General features: G+C 41.9%; 1 protein-coding gene across 1 annotated transcript in view; it reads right to left on the bottom strand.

Annotated features, from left to right (window-relative positions):
- Positions 1 to 311: 311 nt before the first annotated feature.
- SKOR2 (SKI family transcriptional corepressor 2) overlaps positions 312 to 20,735 on the bottom strand; it is a 28,828-nt gene continuing 8,404 nt past the window's right edge. Inside the window, exons 3-7 of the mRNA XM_018561012.1 lie at positions 18,899 to 18,973; positions 12,014 to 12,079; positions 10,259 to 10,357; positions 4,045 to 4,112; positions 312 to 374 (exon numbers count right to left, since the gene is read on the bottom strand). Of these exons, the coding sequence (XP_018416514.1) occupies positions 312 to 374; positions 4,045 to 4,112; positions 10,259 to 10,357; positions 12,014 to 12,079; positions 18,899 to 18,973 (371 nt within the window). The remainder of the gene's footprint in view (positions 375 to 4,044; positions 4,113 to 10,258; positions 10,358 to 12,013; positions 12,080 to 18,898; positions 18,974 to 20,735) is intronic.

The raw sequence follows: 20,735 nt of genomic DNA, 5'->3' as shown, positions 1-20,735 counted from the left end.
CTGAATGGGGATACGGATCTTAATAAGATTACACAATGGGCATAGAGACCATAATAAAAATCGTCAATGGTGATCCAGACCCCAATATAAATCACCAGTGGGCATATAGACCACAATAAAGATCCTGAATGGGTATACAGACCATAATAACAATCTGGCAGGGGTTCTTTCCTGCTGTGTCCAGAACAAATGTTTTGGGTAGAGTTGGGATTTAAGTTTAGAATAGAGGTGTTATGGATAACATTCTTTATACCATATAACCCTTAAGCATAGAAACTCGAAAAACCAAAGAACCAAACCGCACATACCTTTTAACTTTTGCTCAGGTGAGTGCCGAGTTTTTCTTTCCTTATTAAGCTGGCTGCATAAGGGATCTGAAAGCAAAAACACAAAGACTTACTATGCATGCACTGGCATCACTGAAGCAATGCACAACATCACTACAATTAATTCTGTTCTACTAGCCATAAGAGATTCAAGCAGAACTCGGAAGCCCATTCAAAGAAGAAAAAAAAAGCAGCTTTGATAAATGTCGTCAGTCTTCTAGGTAGAATGATGGCCAGCGTCATTCAACCCACTTCTTCTCAGCCCAGGCTGCCATGGACACGCCCCCAGGGGTGTGGGGATGGAATCATGGCAACCTGGGCTCAGACTATTATATTACTGTAAACACAAAACGCACAGCTCACCCCTGCCATGCATCCTTGTAATCCACATTCTGTGCACGGATAACCCTCTTCTGGAGTAATTGTCTCAAAAATTGCAAAACCGACACATGATGCTCTTCCAAAAGTAATCAAATTTTATTCCACATGTATCTGTACAAAAAACAAATGCTGACACGTTTCTGCCTTACTCGGCCTTAGTCTTAGCTATGACTAAGGCCGAGTAAGGCAGAAACGCATCAGTAGTTGTTTTTTGTACAGATACAGTACAGGTGGAATACAATTTTCTTTGGAGGAGCATCATGTGCCAGTTTTATTACATTACTGTGTTGACAGCTCAGCAGGAAGGACCACCCAACACCCTCCAGAAGAGGAGAAGGAAGTCTATAAGAATAGAAAAATGTAACCTGGCATTGGGGAATTTTGGTTTTTAATACAGAGGTAGAAAGTGTTCACCTAGCAAAATGATTATCAGTAAATAAGGTGAATCTCGGTTTACTTTGAATGCCCAAAGTGATATGCTCGCTACAAACAACAAAACAGGATTTTGCTAGTACACGATTGGTTATCCAAAGTGAATACAGCTTCATCTAATTTAGTAACATGCAAAGTGAACAGGCTCTACTACTGCTTTAGTGCGTGTTCACGGCACATCTGTTAAGCTGCTTTTTTATGTACACCAAAGCACATGTATGGTGCGAACATGCCTTAGTACAGGGGTAGGCAACCTTAGCACTCCAACTGAGGGCAAACTACAAATTCCATCATGCCTTTGCCTCTGGGAGTGATGCCTGTGGCTGTCGGAGTCTTGCAGTGCATCATGGGTCTTGTAGTTCAACAACAGCTGGGGTGCTGAGGTTGTCTACAGTACCAATGCCCTAGTAAATCATTCCCTTTCTTCTTAATCTTGTGAAGACATTGATGACACTAGATGGCGCTGCTGGCTTTAGAGAATTGTCATTATGTATCAAAGTGTTCTCAATAAGAAACGGGGTTATTAATGCAATATCATCAACCGGACCAGAATTATCCTCCTTGTATGTTCTCTTCTTATTGTATCTGAATATAGATCATATTTTTTTTTATTTCAAATATTTGATTAGCTTTTGGGTCAAATAAGGCAAGCCATTATAAGGCAGTACTAGATCATATTAATAGGGTTCTGTATCTGTGTCCATTCAGGGGAGAGTCTCTGTAAAGATCACTCCTGACCCATGTATACTTACATTCACCATGCTCCCCCCACTCTGTCCCTCCACAGTCCTCACCCTGTGCATCAGATTGCGTTGAGGTTACACAGGGTTGATGACATCTTGCCCTCTCTCATGTGACATTTTCTGGCCTGGCAATTGGACCCTGAGCATATCATCATGGGAAGAGGTCCCATGCGCCAACATACCTGAAGGCTCCATTCACACCTGAGCGGCTGTCCGTACACCTGATACGCGCGCAGCCGCTCTAAACAGAGAATACAATGCGCTTTAATGTGCATCGTTCAGACTATTGCGGGCGGTTTCATACTGCACGCCCCCCCGAAATAGTACAAGCGCGATAATCCAGCGGATTCTGCACGTTCGTGGCTATTTAATAGCCGCAAACGAGCGACATCTGTGCGGATTAAAAATATTCCGGCGTGGAAAACCATGCGTGAAACGCAAACACTATATGTGAATGGAGCTGAAAGCACCAGGGTGACTCCAGTGGAAGTTTTTAATGCTGTCTCTGTCTCAAATAGGGATAGATCTGCTCTATTTGTCCAGTTGAGCATTGTCACCAGTACAGAATGTTATGGGGAATCAAAAATGCTACAGTTGTCACTGGAGCAGGAAATGAGGGGAAATCTCCAGTGGTCGGGGACTTTTTAAAAAAAATTTCTCTCAAGTTGCATGGTGTCCTTTTCCTGTTGTGTCTTAGGACAGGAAGTGAACCGAGACCTCTCCAGTAGGGCAAAAAGGTGACCATTCCCTACTTCCCTATCCAAAACTAGAACAAAAGTTTGGGCTTTAGACATACTTAAAGGTTCATACATGGCGCCTATATTTTAATATCTTTTGGGGTATTTGCTGTACAATGCCACCTAGTGGTCTATATGTGAATTTCAATGTACATTCTTTCAGGATATGTGAGACCAACACTTGAGAAAGTCACTTTTTCTATTATCTGTCTAATGATCTTTCATCACCTTTCAAACATTCAATCCCAAACTGCCACCTAGTAGTCTATAGGGGAGTTTCAATGTATATTCTATAACGCTGTATGAGACTATTATCCTGGAAACTCAATTTTTCTATTATCTATCTAATGGCATTTTATCACCTTTTTAAACCTTCAATCCCAAACTGCCACCTAGTGGCTCAAGCCTGAACTACACATGGGACTCAACCAGTATACTTTGGCAGTGATTGTCAGTCTGAAAGCTAATTCGAAGGCATATTCCACTATTTGCAAGAACAATGAATAAATGCTTCCATATTGCAAAATGAAAAAAAAAAGCGCATTCATTAATGTCTGTGAAGGTTCTCATTCATACAGGTCATGGTATATCTGTAAAAAATAAGTCAAGGCAACTGGACTTGCTGTAAAAAAATACAGCAAGTCCAGTTGCCTTGACTTATTTTTTACAGATATGCATTTATTAATGTTTTTACATTGAAGCCTGCAGAGTATTGCAACTGCACTCAGTGGACTGCGGGTGCAGAGTGCAGACTCCTGCAGACTGTGCCACCACCCCCCGGGTCTGTGTGTTGGTCATGGAGCTGGAGGAAGTTATCGATGGACTACAAGTGCTGTGATGTCAGCGCACTTTTACTTCATTGAGAAATACGAGTGCCTCTGCTGCGGTGGCAAATGGGGCTTGTGGTCCTGTAAATGGATCTGTGAAGCAATGACATGGTTGTGTGGGCAAATTAAAAAATATGCCGCAGTCGGTGGGTGGGATGGGGGAGACGGGGGGGAGGGGGGTATTGTCTGCGGAATGGCACCATGTTCAGTGATCTCTAAATATGGGTAAACCATGGAGCATGGTATGAAGGGTGGAATTCGCCTTGGGAGTGGATGCTTTGGTGCCTGTTGCTCTCATCTGTATTTCTATCACTTGCCAACATTACACAGACTCTCATATATCTTCAGTGTGGATATGAAAAAAGGAATAACATGTTTTCAATATACAATATATATTTAAAGCAGGGGTAGGCAACTCTAGCCCTCCAGCTGCTGTGGAACTACAAGTCCCATGAGGCATTGCAAGACACTGACAACCACAGGCATGACTCCCAGAGGCAGAGGCATCATGGGATTTGTAGTCTGGCCACAGATGGAGGACTGGAATTTGACTACCCCGATCTACAGGAAAGACTTGTACAAGTTGTGTAAGACTTACAATTTGTAACTGCTGAACCATCTCTTCTCTGTACGCCAACTCCCGCTTCATCTGATCATGGAAGTTGTCTAGAAGAAGAATAAAAAACAAATGTAAACATAAATAATATGAAATTATTATTTTCATTGATATATATTTATATAATTCCAACATATTATACACAATGCTCTACGGTCCCCGTCCAATGCTCATCAGTCCTCCTCCCTAAATGTCCCCTTCACATTGACAAACGCACACATACCCATTAGACCAGGATTGGGCAACTCTGGCCCTCCATCTGTTGTGGAACTACAAGTCCCATGAGGCATTGCAAGACTGGCAGAAACAGGCATGACTCCCAGAGGCAGAGGCATATTGGGATTTGTAGTTAAAGCACAGCTGGAGGACAGGGTTCCCCGCCACTGCTCTATAGGGACCCCAATGACTGCCATACAGATCACATCCTGTACAGGAGTTGCCGGAGTTGCCCAGCCCTGTAGTAGACTGTACACCAGCGATGTACGAATTGAAGTGCCACACCAAATAAAATTGTCCACATACAACTTTATTCCATTAGGGCCAGGGGGATATTGAAGTACCACTGGAGGGCTGGTGTTGCCCACCCTTTGCACCAGGGCCTTTTTGGTCAATTGGCCTACCAGATTCTCTGGAGATGTCCCACACAGACATCGGAACTATATACAAACTCCATGCTAATTATGCCCAAGGACACCAATGCTGCCAGTGCAAGAGTGCCAACCAAAACTGAGTAGTTGCCTGTAGCAACCAGTTTTCCCTATTTTTATTTACCCGCATTAGAAACATTGGTGGTTGCTACCAGCAACTGGAAGTTATTAAAGAGGAATGTGACCCACCAATTTAATGTCTCCCAAAACAGTTATTTTTAGGGCATAAAGCCTTGTCCCCCATAAGGCTTTGTTCACATAAGACCATGTCCCCCATAAAGCCTTGTGCTGAATAAGGCCTTGTCCCCGATAAGGCCATGTCCCCCATAAGGCCTTATCCCCCATAAGACCATGTCCCCCATAAGACCATGTCCCCCATAAGGCCTTGTCCCCTATAAAGCCATGTCCCTCATAAGGCCTTGTCCCCATAAAGCCTTGTCACAATATAGTCTTGTCCCCCATAAAGCCTTGTCCCCATAAGACCTTGCCCCACATAAAACCTTGTCCCCCGTAAGGCCTTGTCCCCCATAAGGCAATGTCCCCTATAAGGCCTTGTCCCCCATAAGGGTATGTCCGCCATAAGGCCATGTCCCCTATAAGGCTTTGTACCCGATAAGGCTTTGTCCCCCATAAGGCCATGTCTCCCATAGGTAACCAATCAGACTTCATCAGTCATTATTATAGTGCAGCGTTAGGATGCTGCTCGAATCTGGTGCACCACCAAATTAACAAATTAACATGCACCACTACTATTTATATCATTATTATGATTTATATTATTATTTATATTATGATTTATGATTTATTTTTTATACCCCCGCCCAACGCCACTATCTCTTGCTGGTTCTTACTGGCCCTGTGCGTGCGTCTGCAGCGTCAGAGGACAATTCCTGTACAATCTGCCATTATATTGCATCTTACTACAAAGCCCGGATTTGCTGTAAGAAAACCATCTCTAAGCTGAAAATAATAATGCTGACAATACCGGGATTTACCAAGGACGAAGGGAAATGATGCTGCCGGTATTTGATCCCGTACTGACTACTTTGTGACGAATTGTGACAGCGACGCAAATATTGGAATTAAAGTGGAACTAAACTGCTACAATAAAACATTGCCAGGAGGTAGACATTTTGGGCAAACTTTCAATTTTTTATTCTCTGTGTACACTATATGGTGCATGGACATGTCTACTCTCCTCTCATTGCTGGAATGGAATCGGCTGGCGAGGACGATATAACTCATGAACATACATCATTAGTAGCTGCCTCATGGAGAAAAGGAAAGACAGGGGATCCTGACGGCAGAAGATGGTGCCCGGGGATGGAGTAGTAAGAGCCTGGATCGGTCAGCGCACTCTCGTAGGTGAGTGCGGGCTCTTGCCATGATGTGCACATTATGGCAAGAGCCCTCCCCTCACCCAACAGGCTTTACTTCTAATTTAAGAAATTACTCTTGTTCACTGGTGAATGCATTTGACTTTTTCTTCCTGACTGTGGGCAGATTCTGCACAAACTGAAGAGAAAAGCTGGTTGCCATGCACAGCTGCTCCACTTTTAATAAATTCCCCTTCTCTGTATATGGCGGAATGACCGATGGACGGCTGAAAGAGCAAATGCTCCGGCAAAGAACTAAGAGGGATTGTCAGGGCGTGCGCAGAGGGGCCCGGCCATAATGGACCCCGGGAGGAGAGCTAAAAGCTCAGCGGCTACAGCTCGCACATTAAACAGCCGTCCTCCATCAGGGTTTTAACCGAGCTCGCTGGGAGTTAAGACAAAAGCAGGAAGCGTCCAAACGTGCGCCGACTTCTCTAAAGTGAGGAAGCTCTGGGAAAGCACTCGCGGGACGCGCTTATAAATAAGATATAGGTCCTGATGGGAATGGCTTTCAGATAACTGATATAGATTCCCCGCGAAGATGTAACTCTTTGTGTGCTGATACAAGGTAGCCATGAAGAACAGTTGAAATTCAGTTGATTCGGCGGTTCGTCCGAATCCAAACTAACGAATCTATTATATGGCCGAATATACGAAAACTATACTCGGGCATACATAAATTCGTTTTCAGAACACGCAGTGGGTCATATTGGCCGCCAGCGTGTTCTAGGCATGCTCACTGCTATCTTGGAGGCGGATTGTATGATGTCACATGACAGTGACGTCACACCCTGAACGAGCGGTGGCCATAGCGGCCGCGGGCGTGTTCTGCGCATGTGCACCACCATCTTGCAGTATATCTTGGTGTACACCCTGATGGCGGCACTCGAACATGGGGGTGCCGCCATCTTGGTGTATACCTAGATAGACTCCAAGATGGCGGCGCGCATGCTAGGGTTACCACCTGTCCGGGATTTACCCGTACAGTCCGGTTTTTGGGTCCTGTGTCCGGGTTTCAGGCCAGCTGACACCCGGACACAAGATACTGAGTGCCAATTCCGGCACTTAAAATCTTTTGACAGATGCGGCTGCCAAGCAAGCAAGCGCAGGACCCCAGGCAGCCGCATCTGTCTGAAGCCTGCACAGCCCACCTTGAGAGCCCACAATGTCCACATGAGAGCCCACACAGCCCTGGTAAGAGCCCACACAAGCCACCTGAGACCCTGGAGACATCAGGGCTCCACCGCAGAATAACAGAGTATGTAGCATCATATAATTTTGTATTGCTGTATAACGTATTGCTGGGATTTGTAGTGCTCTATAGCCGGTTTCCTTACTCCCTCCACTGGCTGTCTCTTCTTGCTTATTCTCCTGGCTGTCTCTCCTCGCATGCTCCACTATATCCCCTCAGGTTGCCTACCCCTGGAGTAGGGAATGATTTTTTGTTGTTGCTGTCCATGTCCTGGTGGGAAGATCTCTCCACTTCCTGTCCTGGGGACGCAACAGGAATTGAGAGCAAGTCCCCTCTTAGACAGTTGTAACCAGAACATGTGTTATCTTTGGCAGATTTACCCTCTTCGGTAGGTGCCGGATAACTGTAGTTTCTGGTTGCTTGAGAGTTAATAGTAACTATAAAGCAACAACCCCCACCAATTCCCTACGAGGTACCTCAGGTGACAGGTGAATGTAAGCAGCTGAGGTCAATAGCCAGACTGCTATTGGCTAGTTCAAATTGCAATAGCCAATAGCAGGCTGGCTATTGAAACCCCGCCAACTGAGTAGAGGCGCAGACCTGAGAGAGTGCGCATTAAGCCACTGGCAAAAAAAAACAAAATCGTCAAAAATCAACATATTATGTTCTCAATTTTTTTTTTTTTTTCTGCTGGTTGCTTGAGAGTGCCGATTGCTTGAATGCCGGATAATGGGGAGTTTACTGTATTATCTATCAATAACAATAAAACAGCTATAAAACTGAAAATAATAAAACATTTCAGTGAGGTTGGGATTTTTGGCAGAAGAGACAAGAGACAAGTCACTGTAAGGTGCATGTGCCATACAGTGTACACAATCAGCCCATTCAAGACTTCTCTAAGGTGCTGTTAATGGGCCGGGTACTGGGGAGGATGTAACTCCTGGCCACAGGCCCAGGAATTACATCATCAATGGTCACCCAATGGCCGAAGAGGACTTCCAAAAAACCTGGCTGTGCTGGAGAAGGGCACACTTTTAAAGTAGGCAGCGGGCAGCACAGTGGCTTAGTGGTTAGCATTTCTGGCTTGCAGCACTGGGGGTCCCCATTTCAAATCCCGGTCACGACATTATCTGCAAGGAGTTTGCCTGTTCTCCCTGTTCTTGGGTGTGTTTCCTCCCGCACTCCAAAGACACGCTGGAAGGTTAATTGGCTCCTATCTATATTGGCCCAGTGTACATGTGAGATAGGGACCTTAGATTGTAAGCTCCTTGAGGGCAGGGACTGATGAATTGTGAATTAGACATGTGCGAGTCGCTTCGTTCCGAATCAAAATTCGGACGTATTTTCCAAAATTCGGATTCCGGACACATCCGAGTTTCTGAATCCCAATGCATTCAAATGTGTCCGAATGCGAATTTCCCTTACCAAATTTCGGATCCTGTCCGAATTTAGTTCAAAAACAAAGCTGAATGGAACATGTGACTTTTCTGGCCAATCTGATGTGTTTTTCGGTTTAATGCATCCGAATGGGTCTGAACACGAATTTTCATAACGGCAACATGGGGGCCATATACAGTATATACATGTAATACTAAAGCTGAGGCTCCCAGACCCAAATGGCATTCGGCATCCGAATTTCCAAATTGCATTCGGTCTCTCCCAAATGCCATTCAGATCTGGGAGCCTCAGCTTTAGTAATATATGTATATTACCGTATTTTTCCGTCTATAAGACGCCCCCATGTATAGGACGCCCCCAACTTTTCTTACCCAAAATTCAGAAATTAATATTTTACATGCTCTTTTGCATAACTGATTACATCCAGTTTAAATTTTGCAGAGTAAGACAGCTGCTTACTGGTACCGGTATTTAACGCTATCTGTTTTGTTTTCTGACATTTTTATGGGCTCCCTGTTGCATCTGGGCACTGGCTACACGCTCTCCGCAGCATCAGCTGACATCGGGTACATAAGGCTCTTGATTGGAGGAAGCCTGCTTGTCTCTGCTATCGGAAGTTTCACACGTGAGGCTAGTTTGCAGAGGTATCTGCAGTTTCACAACTGCGGTTCTTCTCTCGGCCCCCCGTGTGTCAGACGCCCCTCCATTTTTAGGTAAATATTTTTAAGAAAAAGTATAGTCTTATACACAGAAAAATACAGTACTCCCAGACCCAAATGGCATTCGGGAGCTCCCAAATGCAAATCGGAAATTCGGATCCCGAATGCCATTCGGCTTTAGTATTAATATCTGTATATGGTTTTCTTATGGTATTCACAACGAATATTCGTAATCTCATCCAAAATCCGAAAATTCGGATTTCCTCCGAAACCCGAACCGAATTGAATTTCGGATCTGAATCTCGAAATAATGAAATATCTGAACCGAATTTTTACGCAGCTGACATGTCTACTTTGAATGTGTACTACGTAAAGTGCTGTGCAATTTGTTGTCGCTATAGAAATACCAAAAATAAATAAAGTGTGCAAGCATGCCATGCATACTGGCACATTTGGGGCGAAAATCATAAAATGTCAAAGTGGTTCACTTCCGCTTTAACAGGGTGACAACGCAGCTTGATCTGCAGTGCGATCACACAGCAGCGCTGTCATCCTGTGGACAGGGTAGTCTTAGAAGGATGTGCAATTAAAATAGACTTTAAGTAGGAAACATACAAATTAAAGCCCAGAAAATTCTGGGCTGCTACAGCCAGAGTAAAAAAGGGTTTAAGCCGTGTGAATAAAAGCTGACTTTTGTAAGCACCCCCGGCAATGCTATATGGTATATCTCAACCCCTGTAACTGCCACTTATGCTGGACAGCTTGGTTTGCATGCAAATGTAGAGAAAACAAGAAAAACAGGTATGTGAAATAAACAAAGGAAATGTATATTCTGAATACTGTCATTGCAGGTATTAACTCCATACTAAAGATACCAGAATACAATGCCCCCCCCCCCAGAATATAGAATGTAATTCTCCTTACTGAAAACAGGGAAAGATGGGCTGGCTTTCAGTACTTGGAATTCTTGCTCCAACCTTCTTCTTAGATCTATCTGTTCAAACAAAACTTTCTGGAGTTCTTCTGGAAAGAAAGCGAAAACAAAAGAGCCGTCATTAGGAAGTCCTCGCACCCCACCCCCAGTACAGGGCTATTAAATGCTCCCATTTATTATCAGAAGACAAAATATTTTATCGGCTTAAAAACCCTTTCATGGGTCCTGGCACAGAACTGACGCATAAATCCATGAATATAAATCAATGCAATATATTATTTTAAAGTATTATATTACCCGTGTCATGTATTGATTGATATGCATGCATTAATCTCAATTATATCCACCCAAGTACTATATATTATTCATATGTTGCTTGTCAAGCGTAAAATATGGTTCAAAAGCCAGTTGCCTGCCTAACGTAGCCACTAACCCTTTCGGCTGGGGGGGCTAGCCTGTGGTAAGCCGTGCTCTGCTGACGGATGGCTTCGGACCCTGGGGCAATGAAGGAGTTAATGTAAGTATTTAAAAGGCCTGCGTCACGAATAATGAAGGGCAAATAATGGACTCTAATGTGTTCAACCTTTAAGGGAGAAAGAGGATGGGAACTATTGTGGAATAGGCTGGGTCTAGGATGTAAGTCTGACCTTGTATCACTCCTTTCCACGTCTCTTTGCCTATGAAAGGCTTCTATGATTTGCATTTAATGGTCCATCTTGGTAGTGTGGGTACATCTGTTGACCTATTATAATGGATTCATAAGTAATATTTTTTTAATGTGGTGGTTCCACTTGGTTTACAGGCTAGAAATATTTCTGTTTAAAATAAAATAACTTGGGAGAAAGTAGAGCCAAGCACTAACTTATTTCAGGGCCAGCATTTTAAAGGATATCAGGTTTAGGGGCTCTGGGGTTGGGGTGAAGGGGTATTTTAAAGAAAGATGAAGATATGTTTAGGCACCTAGAGATGCCTCCTCCAGTCTACAATGTGTGCAATCTCTGTAGAGACCTATAGAGATTGCACACATTGTAGGCTGGAGGAAGCATCTCCAGGTGCCTCCTGGAGATGATTCCTCTAGCCTACAATGTGTGAGAACCTTAAAAGGAACGTGTCTGGAAAGAGATATAAGAGCTGCCATTGCTGAAATGTTTTACAAGGTACAAGTCTCAAGGCTCACTACTGTAGAAAGACAAACCCCATTTAGGCATGCCTCTGCTCCGGTGCCACATGACACCTGAAATGATAGTGCTTGTTCCTCAAACATTGGACGATGCAGCTTAGAAAGCAAGTCAGCTACGGCAAATCCATCTTCTTGTGTTGTCTGTTTATATTTAGTGTACAGGAAAAGGAAACGTGTCAGACCAAATGTTTAGAGAGCATGAAGAATTTATTTCCTCATCAAACTTCAAAAGGACAAGCCAACTCATTTTGGAGGTTCTATCTGGTAAGACTAACATTTCTGGTAAGAATTTGGATGGATTGTGGGCTTGCTTTGGTTATAAATTAAAGACATTCAAATCTCAGGACTAGGAGCAGGCTCCAGCAGCTCATTGTAAAGATACAGCTAATGGACCCTGCTCTTAATATTGCCATGTACATTGCATGAAAATAAATAAAACTCTTTGCACATGGCCCTCAGTAATCTATGACCACAACCTTTAGCTTGAAACTGTCTCCTTGTCCATCAGCCCTGATACCCCAAAAAAACAGAACTGTCACATTGCTAGCCCAAACCTGCCTATTACCTTTTCCCATACTTCCAACGTCCTTCTTCAGGGGCTGGGATGTGCCATTTTCTTGGCTGGCTTCTGCTAGAGAGAAAAAAAAACAGAGGAAAACAGTCATTTAATGACTTTGTTGACTTGGAATTCCATCATTTACGTTGTCTCCCCTCCCTAGTCCGATTTTATGGCCGTGGAGTAATTGCCTTTTTCAAGATTAAAACGGTTTCATGGTTAGTGAAGTGACTACATAAATTTCCGTTTAAGGGCCCATTCAGTAAGATACGTAGCCAAAGGCAGGCGTTAGGTGTCATCCCCCCCCGCTCGATGGATTAACCACTCTTTTTTGTCTTGGTGTTGTTTTGCTTGTTTACTGATGGCCGTAACAAAGATATCGGCATATGTGGTGTGTGCGATGGAGAGCCGGTGTTTTTTATGCTGTAGTTTTATTTGCTTCATTCTGTCTTTAATGCCAACATTTCAACAAGTTATTAAAATATAGACGGAGAAGGATCGGTGAGGCACCCGCTTGCCGGTGACCCACTGAGAAGATGATGCAAAAGTTAATTAAACGCTTTATGGGGCAGATATCCCACTCTCAAGTCCCTTTTGGAATTTTGTTGCCTTTAATTATTGTTTTTATGTTTTTAGAAACCTGCAGCATGCAATATGGAATCGATGAAAGCATTGTTGTATTGTTCTTTGAAGAATTTTAACACAAGGGGAGGTACTAACGGTTTTTTTATTTATTTATTCCAATGGGCAAAGGGATTTTAGCCATCAGATGATGTGATGGCTAAAATCCATTTGCCCATTGGAATAAAAAAAAAACAAGAAACTACAAAAAAATACATCCGTATTCCATAATATTTTGCTATTCTTATCAACAATATGTTACTTAAAAAAACATTCAGTAATCATTCAGTAATGGTCAACAACTGCTGATAAAATCCTTATGGAATGAGAAGTAGTGAGTAAGCCCAGAAATAAAAAGGCACTAATGTCAAGAAGCGCAAGTAGCAGGAACGCTGTTGCCAATGTGTTCAAAACACCACTGCTTCAAATTACATCTTTGCATTGATATTTTTTTTTTTTTTTTACTCCAGCAAGTAAAGTTAAATACCTGCCAAGAATAATATTTTTCATGTCTAATATAAAAAATATTATACTTGGTAGCTAATAAAGTGCAAGTATTTGAAGATCAGGGCCCTTTTGTTTTTGTAAATGTGCCCAATAATTTTGTAAATGTGTCCAATATATGCCCTTGGTGTTCACAAAGCTATCGCTGTCAAGGTTCATTTTCATTTAATTATCCATTAAAATGTATCACTATCTTTGTAAACACTCTAAAAAACTGACAATGTACAGCATTCACTGATTTTGAGCTTACACAGGTTGTATTGTATTTTTATTTATTGCTGTTTTTCTTAGATTGTTGTATACAATATTTATCAAGAACGGCAATATCACAAATATATATATTATATTTATACATTTATTTGTAATTTTGTAGTTCGTCTTGATAATTATTGTATTTTATGTATTATTTTATCACATGCTTGAGATCAAAAATGAAAGTAAAAAAAATACAGAACAATATTGAATATATTTTTCTGTCACACTCTACAGTTTGCGCCGATGAGGATAGGAATTGCTTTCCTGTTTTATTTGTTTTTTATATTAATCGTTAATTGAGTTTTAGGGTTTTTTTTTTGCCAAAATACCCCCTTTTCAAAATGGTAACTTGAAAAAATGTAAAGAGACAGTATTTTTGCTTTCTTCCTCTTTTTTTTTTTTTTAAAGATGTTAAGAAACATCAAATCACAAGGGTGAAATACCCCTTAAAAATTACATTTTACTGTCTCCTTAAATTTTTAAGGTGCTCCGTTTACACCCTTTTCATATCTTAAATACCTCAAATTACAACACAAAATTATACCCAAAACAGACAGATTCAGTGGGGGACTGCCCTGTCAATTGGGTAAAAATAGCTGGTCTGACAGACCCCAAAGGGTCACAAGTGACCATCAAAATTCATCCCCTGTTGACTTGAATATGACTCAAAATTTGAGTTTGCCAAATTTTTCTTGGACATGAAAAATTCGGGCCAAACTGAATTTTGGCCATTGTGATCCTGTCACAAGGACTTCAGAATGAGACTACAAATGGCTACACAGAATACAAATGGCTTATGGAAGCTTGCTGTCGGAAATTCTATGCATGTAGAAGATGACGATCACCAGCACTCCAGTAGTAGCATTGATCCTTGTGCTCATTTATTGAAGTGAAATGTCACAAAGATGATATAGCCAACGTTTCGGTGCCACGCAGGGTCCCTTCATCGGGGCAACACAGGAAATGCTATGCAAACATATCTGGTCTGCATGCATGTAGACATGAAGTGACAGTGAAAAGGCTGCAGGAGAGCAGAAGCACTGAGATGCAACAAAGGAATAATAATATGTGTAAACAGCAATTTATTAAAAATAATGAATTGTTTAGGATAAACAGTGCTTTAAAAACTATCTGTCATTCAGTTAGGTTTTACATAGACTAGGATGTTGCCTCCCCACTGTTTCTTGGTTTCAAAGCTTGGCTCCTTTGACACAATAGGGGCTCCCGTTATTTTTCTATTGCAGATTTTGTTATCCCCATCATGATTTTCCTATCGCAGAGCAGTTGACAGGATGGAGAGGAGTAGAGAGGAATGGAGAGAATAGGGTCGGCACAAACACATCTTCAGCGGTCTCGGGGAAAGGTTGTAGGGAAGGAAGGTAGAAGTCCATTTAATTAAATCAATGGCTTTGCTGGATAATCTGCTTTTTAAAACCAGACCAGAGTTCTTTAAATGTCAACAGCTGCATACACATAGTGATGTGGTTTGCTGTGGATGTGGATTTCACATTTTCGGAGACACACCAAATTCACCGAGCATCTGCATACAGGTGAGCCTTTTCTACGACAAATTATGACAATGATCACACAAAGGGGCTGATTTAGAAATCTTTCACCCTTTGTATAGCTGGGAAAATGGCAATGGCACAGCACCACCACCACTAGATGGCGCTGAGTAACATAGGAATTTCCGATGCTCCTCGGCTATACGCTGGGAGGATGACTTATAAATTTGCCCCTTGGTTAACCATGATGTGATAATATGTACGATTGAGCCGGGGGGAAACCACCTTAAAAAAAAAACTGTTCCTCAAGTCTGCCCCTTATCTTATCATTGCTATCTATTCTAAGCAATAGAAGCTACCTCTAGTGTGTCATCCTGCTACAAGAAACAACCAGAAAGGTAAGAAATATCTATATAAAATTATTTTAGGTATGATGTGTGAATGGAAACCCCATAACAAACATTGTTGTTCAAAATTGACTGCAAACGTGGAAATACACTTTGAGCCCTTTTGCTCGGACATTCCGATCGGGTCCATCTGTCAGTTTTCAGGTGGATCTTATCAGAAGCCTAATGTTGGTCTATGGGCAGCCGGATCTAAAAGGATGGGCGTTAGTTTACATCCGATTATCCCTCGACTCTGACCAAGTCGGGAAAAACAAACGGATCAGAGTTCCATTTCGGTGAACCTGATCGTGCTGGATCGGGGGTATTCTGATGTAAACAGACACATGCCCATTTATATATCAGACTCACCATAGACCAACGTGGGTCTGATAATTGATGGAGGGAAGAACTGGACAGACTTGGATGTCACAACGGTGACCTCCATTCCAAACAGCAGGAATCCGTGCACAGATCTCCTCCTGATCAGAACTCAAGGCACCCATGCAAAGGGCCTTAAATGTTCTTTCTTTCTTGCAAGTAAAATAAAAAAACTGTTCACTTACACATGCAAGGTCTAGACTGTGTGGTTGGCTACCAATGAGCATTTGCCCTCATTGGAAACTCAGAGAGAGTTCATTACTAGAGTCAAACAGACCTTGTATAGACTTGAAGGGTGATAAGAAGATTAGCAAGAGAAAGGAAGAAGAGCCTGCATACTCTAAACAGCCAGGAGATTGTGGACACCTGACCATCACACCTACATGGGCTTTTTGAGCATTCCAGTCCAAAACCTTGGTCATTAATATGAAGTTGGCCTCTCCTGTGCAGCTTTAACATCTACCACTCTTCTGGTAAGGGCTTCCACAAGACTTTGGAGTCTGTCTGTGGGAACCTGTGCCCATTCAGCCTAAAGAGTATTTATGAGGTCAGATAATAATGGTGTATGAGAAGACCTGGCTCACTATTGACATTACAGTTCATCTAAAGGTGTTCAGCAGGGTTGAGGTCAGCCCTATGTGTAACCCACTTGAGTTCTTCCACACCAAAATCAGCAAACTATGGCTTTATGGAGCTGGGTTTGTGTGCAGGAGCACAGTATAGCTGGAACAGAAAATGGTCTTCCCCAAACTGTTGCCACAAGGTTGGAAGAGCACAATTGTCTAAAATGTCTTCGTATGTTGTAGCATTACCAATACTCTTCACTGGAAACACTTGCACTTAATAATTTGGAGGGGTTTTTATCTCATACTCTTTGGCCATATAGCAGGTGTGATTATTCAGTGTCCACAATACTCTATGGCCATATAACAGGTGTGATTATTCAGTGTCCACAATACTCTATGGCCATAAAGCAGGTGTGATGGTCAGGTGTCCACATACTCTATGGCCATATAACAGGTGCGATTATTCAGTGTCCACAATACTCTATGGCCATATAGCAGGTGTGATGGTCAGGTGTCCACATACTCTATGGTCATATAGAAGGTGTGATGGCCAGGTGTCCACATGCTCTATGGCCATACAGAAGGTGTGATTATTCAGTGTCCACAATACTCTATGGCCATATCGTAGGTGCGATGGTCAGGTGTCCACATACTCTATGGCCATATAACAGGTGTGATTATTCAGTGTCCACAATACTCTATGGCCATATAGCAGGTGTGATGGTCAGGTGTCCACATACTCTATGGTCATATAGAAGGTGTGATGGCCAGGTGTCCACATGCTCTATGGCCATACAGAAGGTGTGATTATTCAGTGTCCACAATACTCTATGGCCATATCGTAGGTGCGATGGTCAGGTGTCCACATACTCTATGGCCATATAACAGGTGTGATTATTCAGTGTCCACAATACTCTATGGCCATATAGCAGGTGTGATGGTCAGGTGTCCACATACTCTATGGCCATACAGCAGGTGTGATGGTCAGGTGTCCACATACTCCATGGCCATATAGCAGGTGTGATGGTCAGGTGTCCACATACTCTATGGCCATATAGTAGGTGTGATGGTCAGGTGTCCACATACTCTATGGCCATATAACAGGTGTCCACATACTCTATGGCCATATAGCAGGTGTGATGGTCAGGTGTCCACATACTCTATGGCCATACAGCAGGTGTGATGGTCAGATGTCCACATACTCTATGGCCATATAGCAGGTGTTATGGTCAGGTGTCCACATATAGGGTATGTAATGAGATAATATGTCTATATTCTGTAACATTAATTAAAATGAATACAATGAATAGTATTAACCCAAACTAATAAGATTATTTCCATTAGTCTGATACCTTTAACCCATGTACTATATATCTAACAACATTAAAATGACTGTAGTCCTCTTTTTTTATTTTTTTATTTGTCATAATTGTGATGATTATGGCTTACAGCTCATGAAAACCCCAAGAACCCCAAATCCACAACCTCAAAAAAGTAGATTATTACATGCAATCAATAAAACAAGGATTGTACATAGAACAATATCGGACCTCTGAAAAGTACAAGCATGCATATGTACTCAGTACTTGGTTTGGGCCCCTTTTGCAGCACTTACTGAAATTACTTTTGCACGATATTCTAATTATTCGAGTTTCACCTGTACATGACATGACACCATTCCTGGTAATGCTATGGACCTTTTCCAGATAGGTGGCACCTTGCCAATGAATGTGCTTCACCTGCCATTTTACACCCTTTCATAAGTACCTAAGCACATGTCCTCTGACCCCCCAGTAGTGGTAGAGTTTGGATCTACCCTGAGTCATTTCCTGAGTTCTGAGCCCCCATTGCTGTTCCTGAACAGAACATCACCAATCCTTCCTTCTCTCTCTCTCTCACTCTCTCTCCCCTCTGCCCCTCTCAGCCTCCTTCTCTGCTGCTTGCTCTCTCTGTCTCATTTGACAGGCAAATTTGCAGACATTGCCTCGGGATAACAACCTCGTTTGACAGTCAATTAACCGTGAATAGTCAAAGCCAAGGCAGTTTGCATTACATAAATGGAAAATTAGATTCTCCATTCCCAAAAAAAAAAAAAAAAAAAAAAAGGAAGAAAAAAAAACCCCTCTCCTTAAGACACTGCAATAGACAACTTAGTATCAAAACTTCTAATCACGTCCTTCCCAAAGCCCTCGGAGACGTTCGGCAATCAGCGAAAAGGTGGTTTCATTTAATTTGTATAATGTAATTTTTGTAAATGTATTATACATTTTGTGTAGAGATCATTATCATGGAGATAATATAAATGTTGGGAGCGACGCCATAAAATACCTTTAATGTCTTTCTGACAGATATAAAAGCAAAATAAGCTGTGATCCTTTTAAATGGAAGGTTTGCAAGGAAACATTTCAATTATTGTCATGGCACGGATTTCTTTTTCTTTTTTTTCACAGGCTGCCTCATTGTATATATTTCCGAAATCCCTTTTGATGCTGCTTTGGCAATTAATAATCCGCTTGCTATTAGCTTGGCGGTGATTTCTTTTATTTCTTTTTATTTCGAAATTTCTCGTTTCACCGTATCCTATCAGCACCGAGTGCCTTTTATTCCAGCGCTTAGAACAACAAAAATATGGGACACGATTGGCTTATCTCATAAAGGTTTTATAAGAATGGCACCTACCTGGTATCTCTCGCCAAAATTCGCCGGTGGACGTCTCGGAATCTGTGATGTAGAAATGCATTTCTTTGCTTTTATCTGCAATGAGATACATTTATTTTAGCACAGTGTACAAATAATTCTACTTTACTAGATCCTATCAAGCTACTTCATCTACAAGTGCCAGGATGTCAAAGGGAACAATCTAGAATTGTGCCACACTTGGATCTTTTTTTAATATTTGACTGAAATTTTGGACATATTTGGGAATATTTTATTTCAATGAAACCATTTATGGCCGTTGTTTCAATTCAATGGACAGTCATATCAGAAATTTAAAGTAGATATATTGCTTTGCTGATAAGGCTTTCCAATAAGGTTTCTTTAAGTCTTTATTTAATCAATTTCAATACTTTATTAAGAATGAATGGAAAAAAAATGATTGATTAAAACACACATGCTACAAGCCTATTAAAAATGATTTAAACATTTCCACAGGATTTCCTTCTTCGTTTGACCCAAGAAGTACTCATAAAACGCATATATGTCATTCAATTTTTTATATACTTGATTGGAGTATGAAAAATTTGGCTTAAGTGTAGGATTGTATTAGACTATATTAGGGCATGCTAACATGGATCCATACTATAATGTCTATAGAGCTATGCTAATAGTGTTATTGGGACTGCATGCATACCTAAATGCCCAGGTATTCTGTAACCTAATCTCTGATAAGGGTAGTATCAGAATTTAGATTAGTTTACAATTCACTTCAGTAGGGGGTTTGCAACCGAAAACCCAAGCTTTTATGTGGGCAGCACCAGAGGGACCTAGTAGCATACTTTTCTCCAGTAATGTTAAATCTAGGACATAATAAGATAATTCACTAACACTGGGGCAGACAGAATCTGGAGCAGCTGTGCATTGTAACCAATCATCTTCCATCTTCAGCTTGTTCAGTTAAGCTTTAAAAATGATATCTAGAAGCAGATTGGTTGCCATGCACAGCTGCTCCAGATACTGTCTGCTCCAGTGGTAGTAAATTCCCCTTAATCTGTTTTGAAACTTGGCATAGTTATAAAAAGGTGATTGAGCATGTGATTGTGAACATGTCCCTCTTGCATAGACCTCGGGTCTCCAGGTCCATCGAATGGAAAGAATAATGAACACTCATGCACTTATGCCTGTGAAGGTTCTCATTCATCCAGGTCATGGTATATCTGTAAAAAGCAAATCAAGGCAACTGGACTTGCTGTATTTTTCTTGAAGATGTTTCACTGGTCATCCAGCACAGTTGAGCAAATGGATCTGTGTGTCTTGCCCCCACCTCTATGCCCATGTCTGATCTGCCATTGTGGCATATCCCAAAGTGTTTACAGTGGCACACTTGGTCACCAAAAGGGCCCTTTGCAGGACCAATGTTGCAGATGCAGGAGAAGAGTAGCCTCTGAACTCTTTCTTGTTTCAATATATTCAACTTGGGTCAGACAGTGAACATCTCCCTTACTTCGAGTTCAAAGAGTTTTAAAGAAAATGAGGGTAACATTCTTCATATCATGGTACCGGTCAGGCACAGAATAAAGATAAAGATAAAGAGGTCACTGCCTGGCTTCACTTAGGTATCTCACACCCGGTTAGGGCATCATGAAAAATGCCTTCCAGTTCTCCCCCAGCAATGTTCAGGTCAGAAGTGGTGCCACCACCTGTTTAAATCCATGGGTCCTTGTGCATTTGCATAGTCTGGACATACCGGTATTATATATCAACCTCTTACATTTTTATACATTGAGCAGACACCCCCTACATTAGTGTCTTTCATTAGGGATCCACTGTAAACACTTCACCAAGAGAATTAAAGGGG

The sequence above is a fragment of the Nanorana parkeri genome, unplaced genomic scaffold (assembly GCF_000935625.1).
Source record: "Nanorana parkeri isolate BGI_ZX_2015 unplaced genomic scaffold, ASM93562v1 scaffold492, whole genome shotgun sequence".
Classification (NCBI taxonomy): domain Eukaryota; kingdom Metazoa; phylum Chordata; class Amphibia; order Anura; family Dicroglossidae; genus Nanorana; species Nanorana parkeri.
Note: the sequence above shows the minus strand (reverse complement) of the source record. Positions and strands in the feature narration are given on the sequence as shown.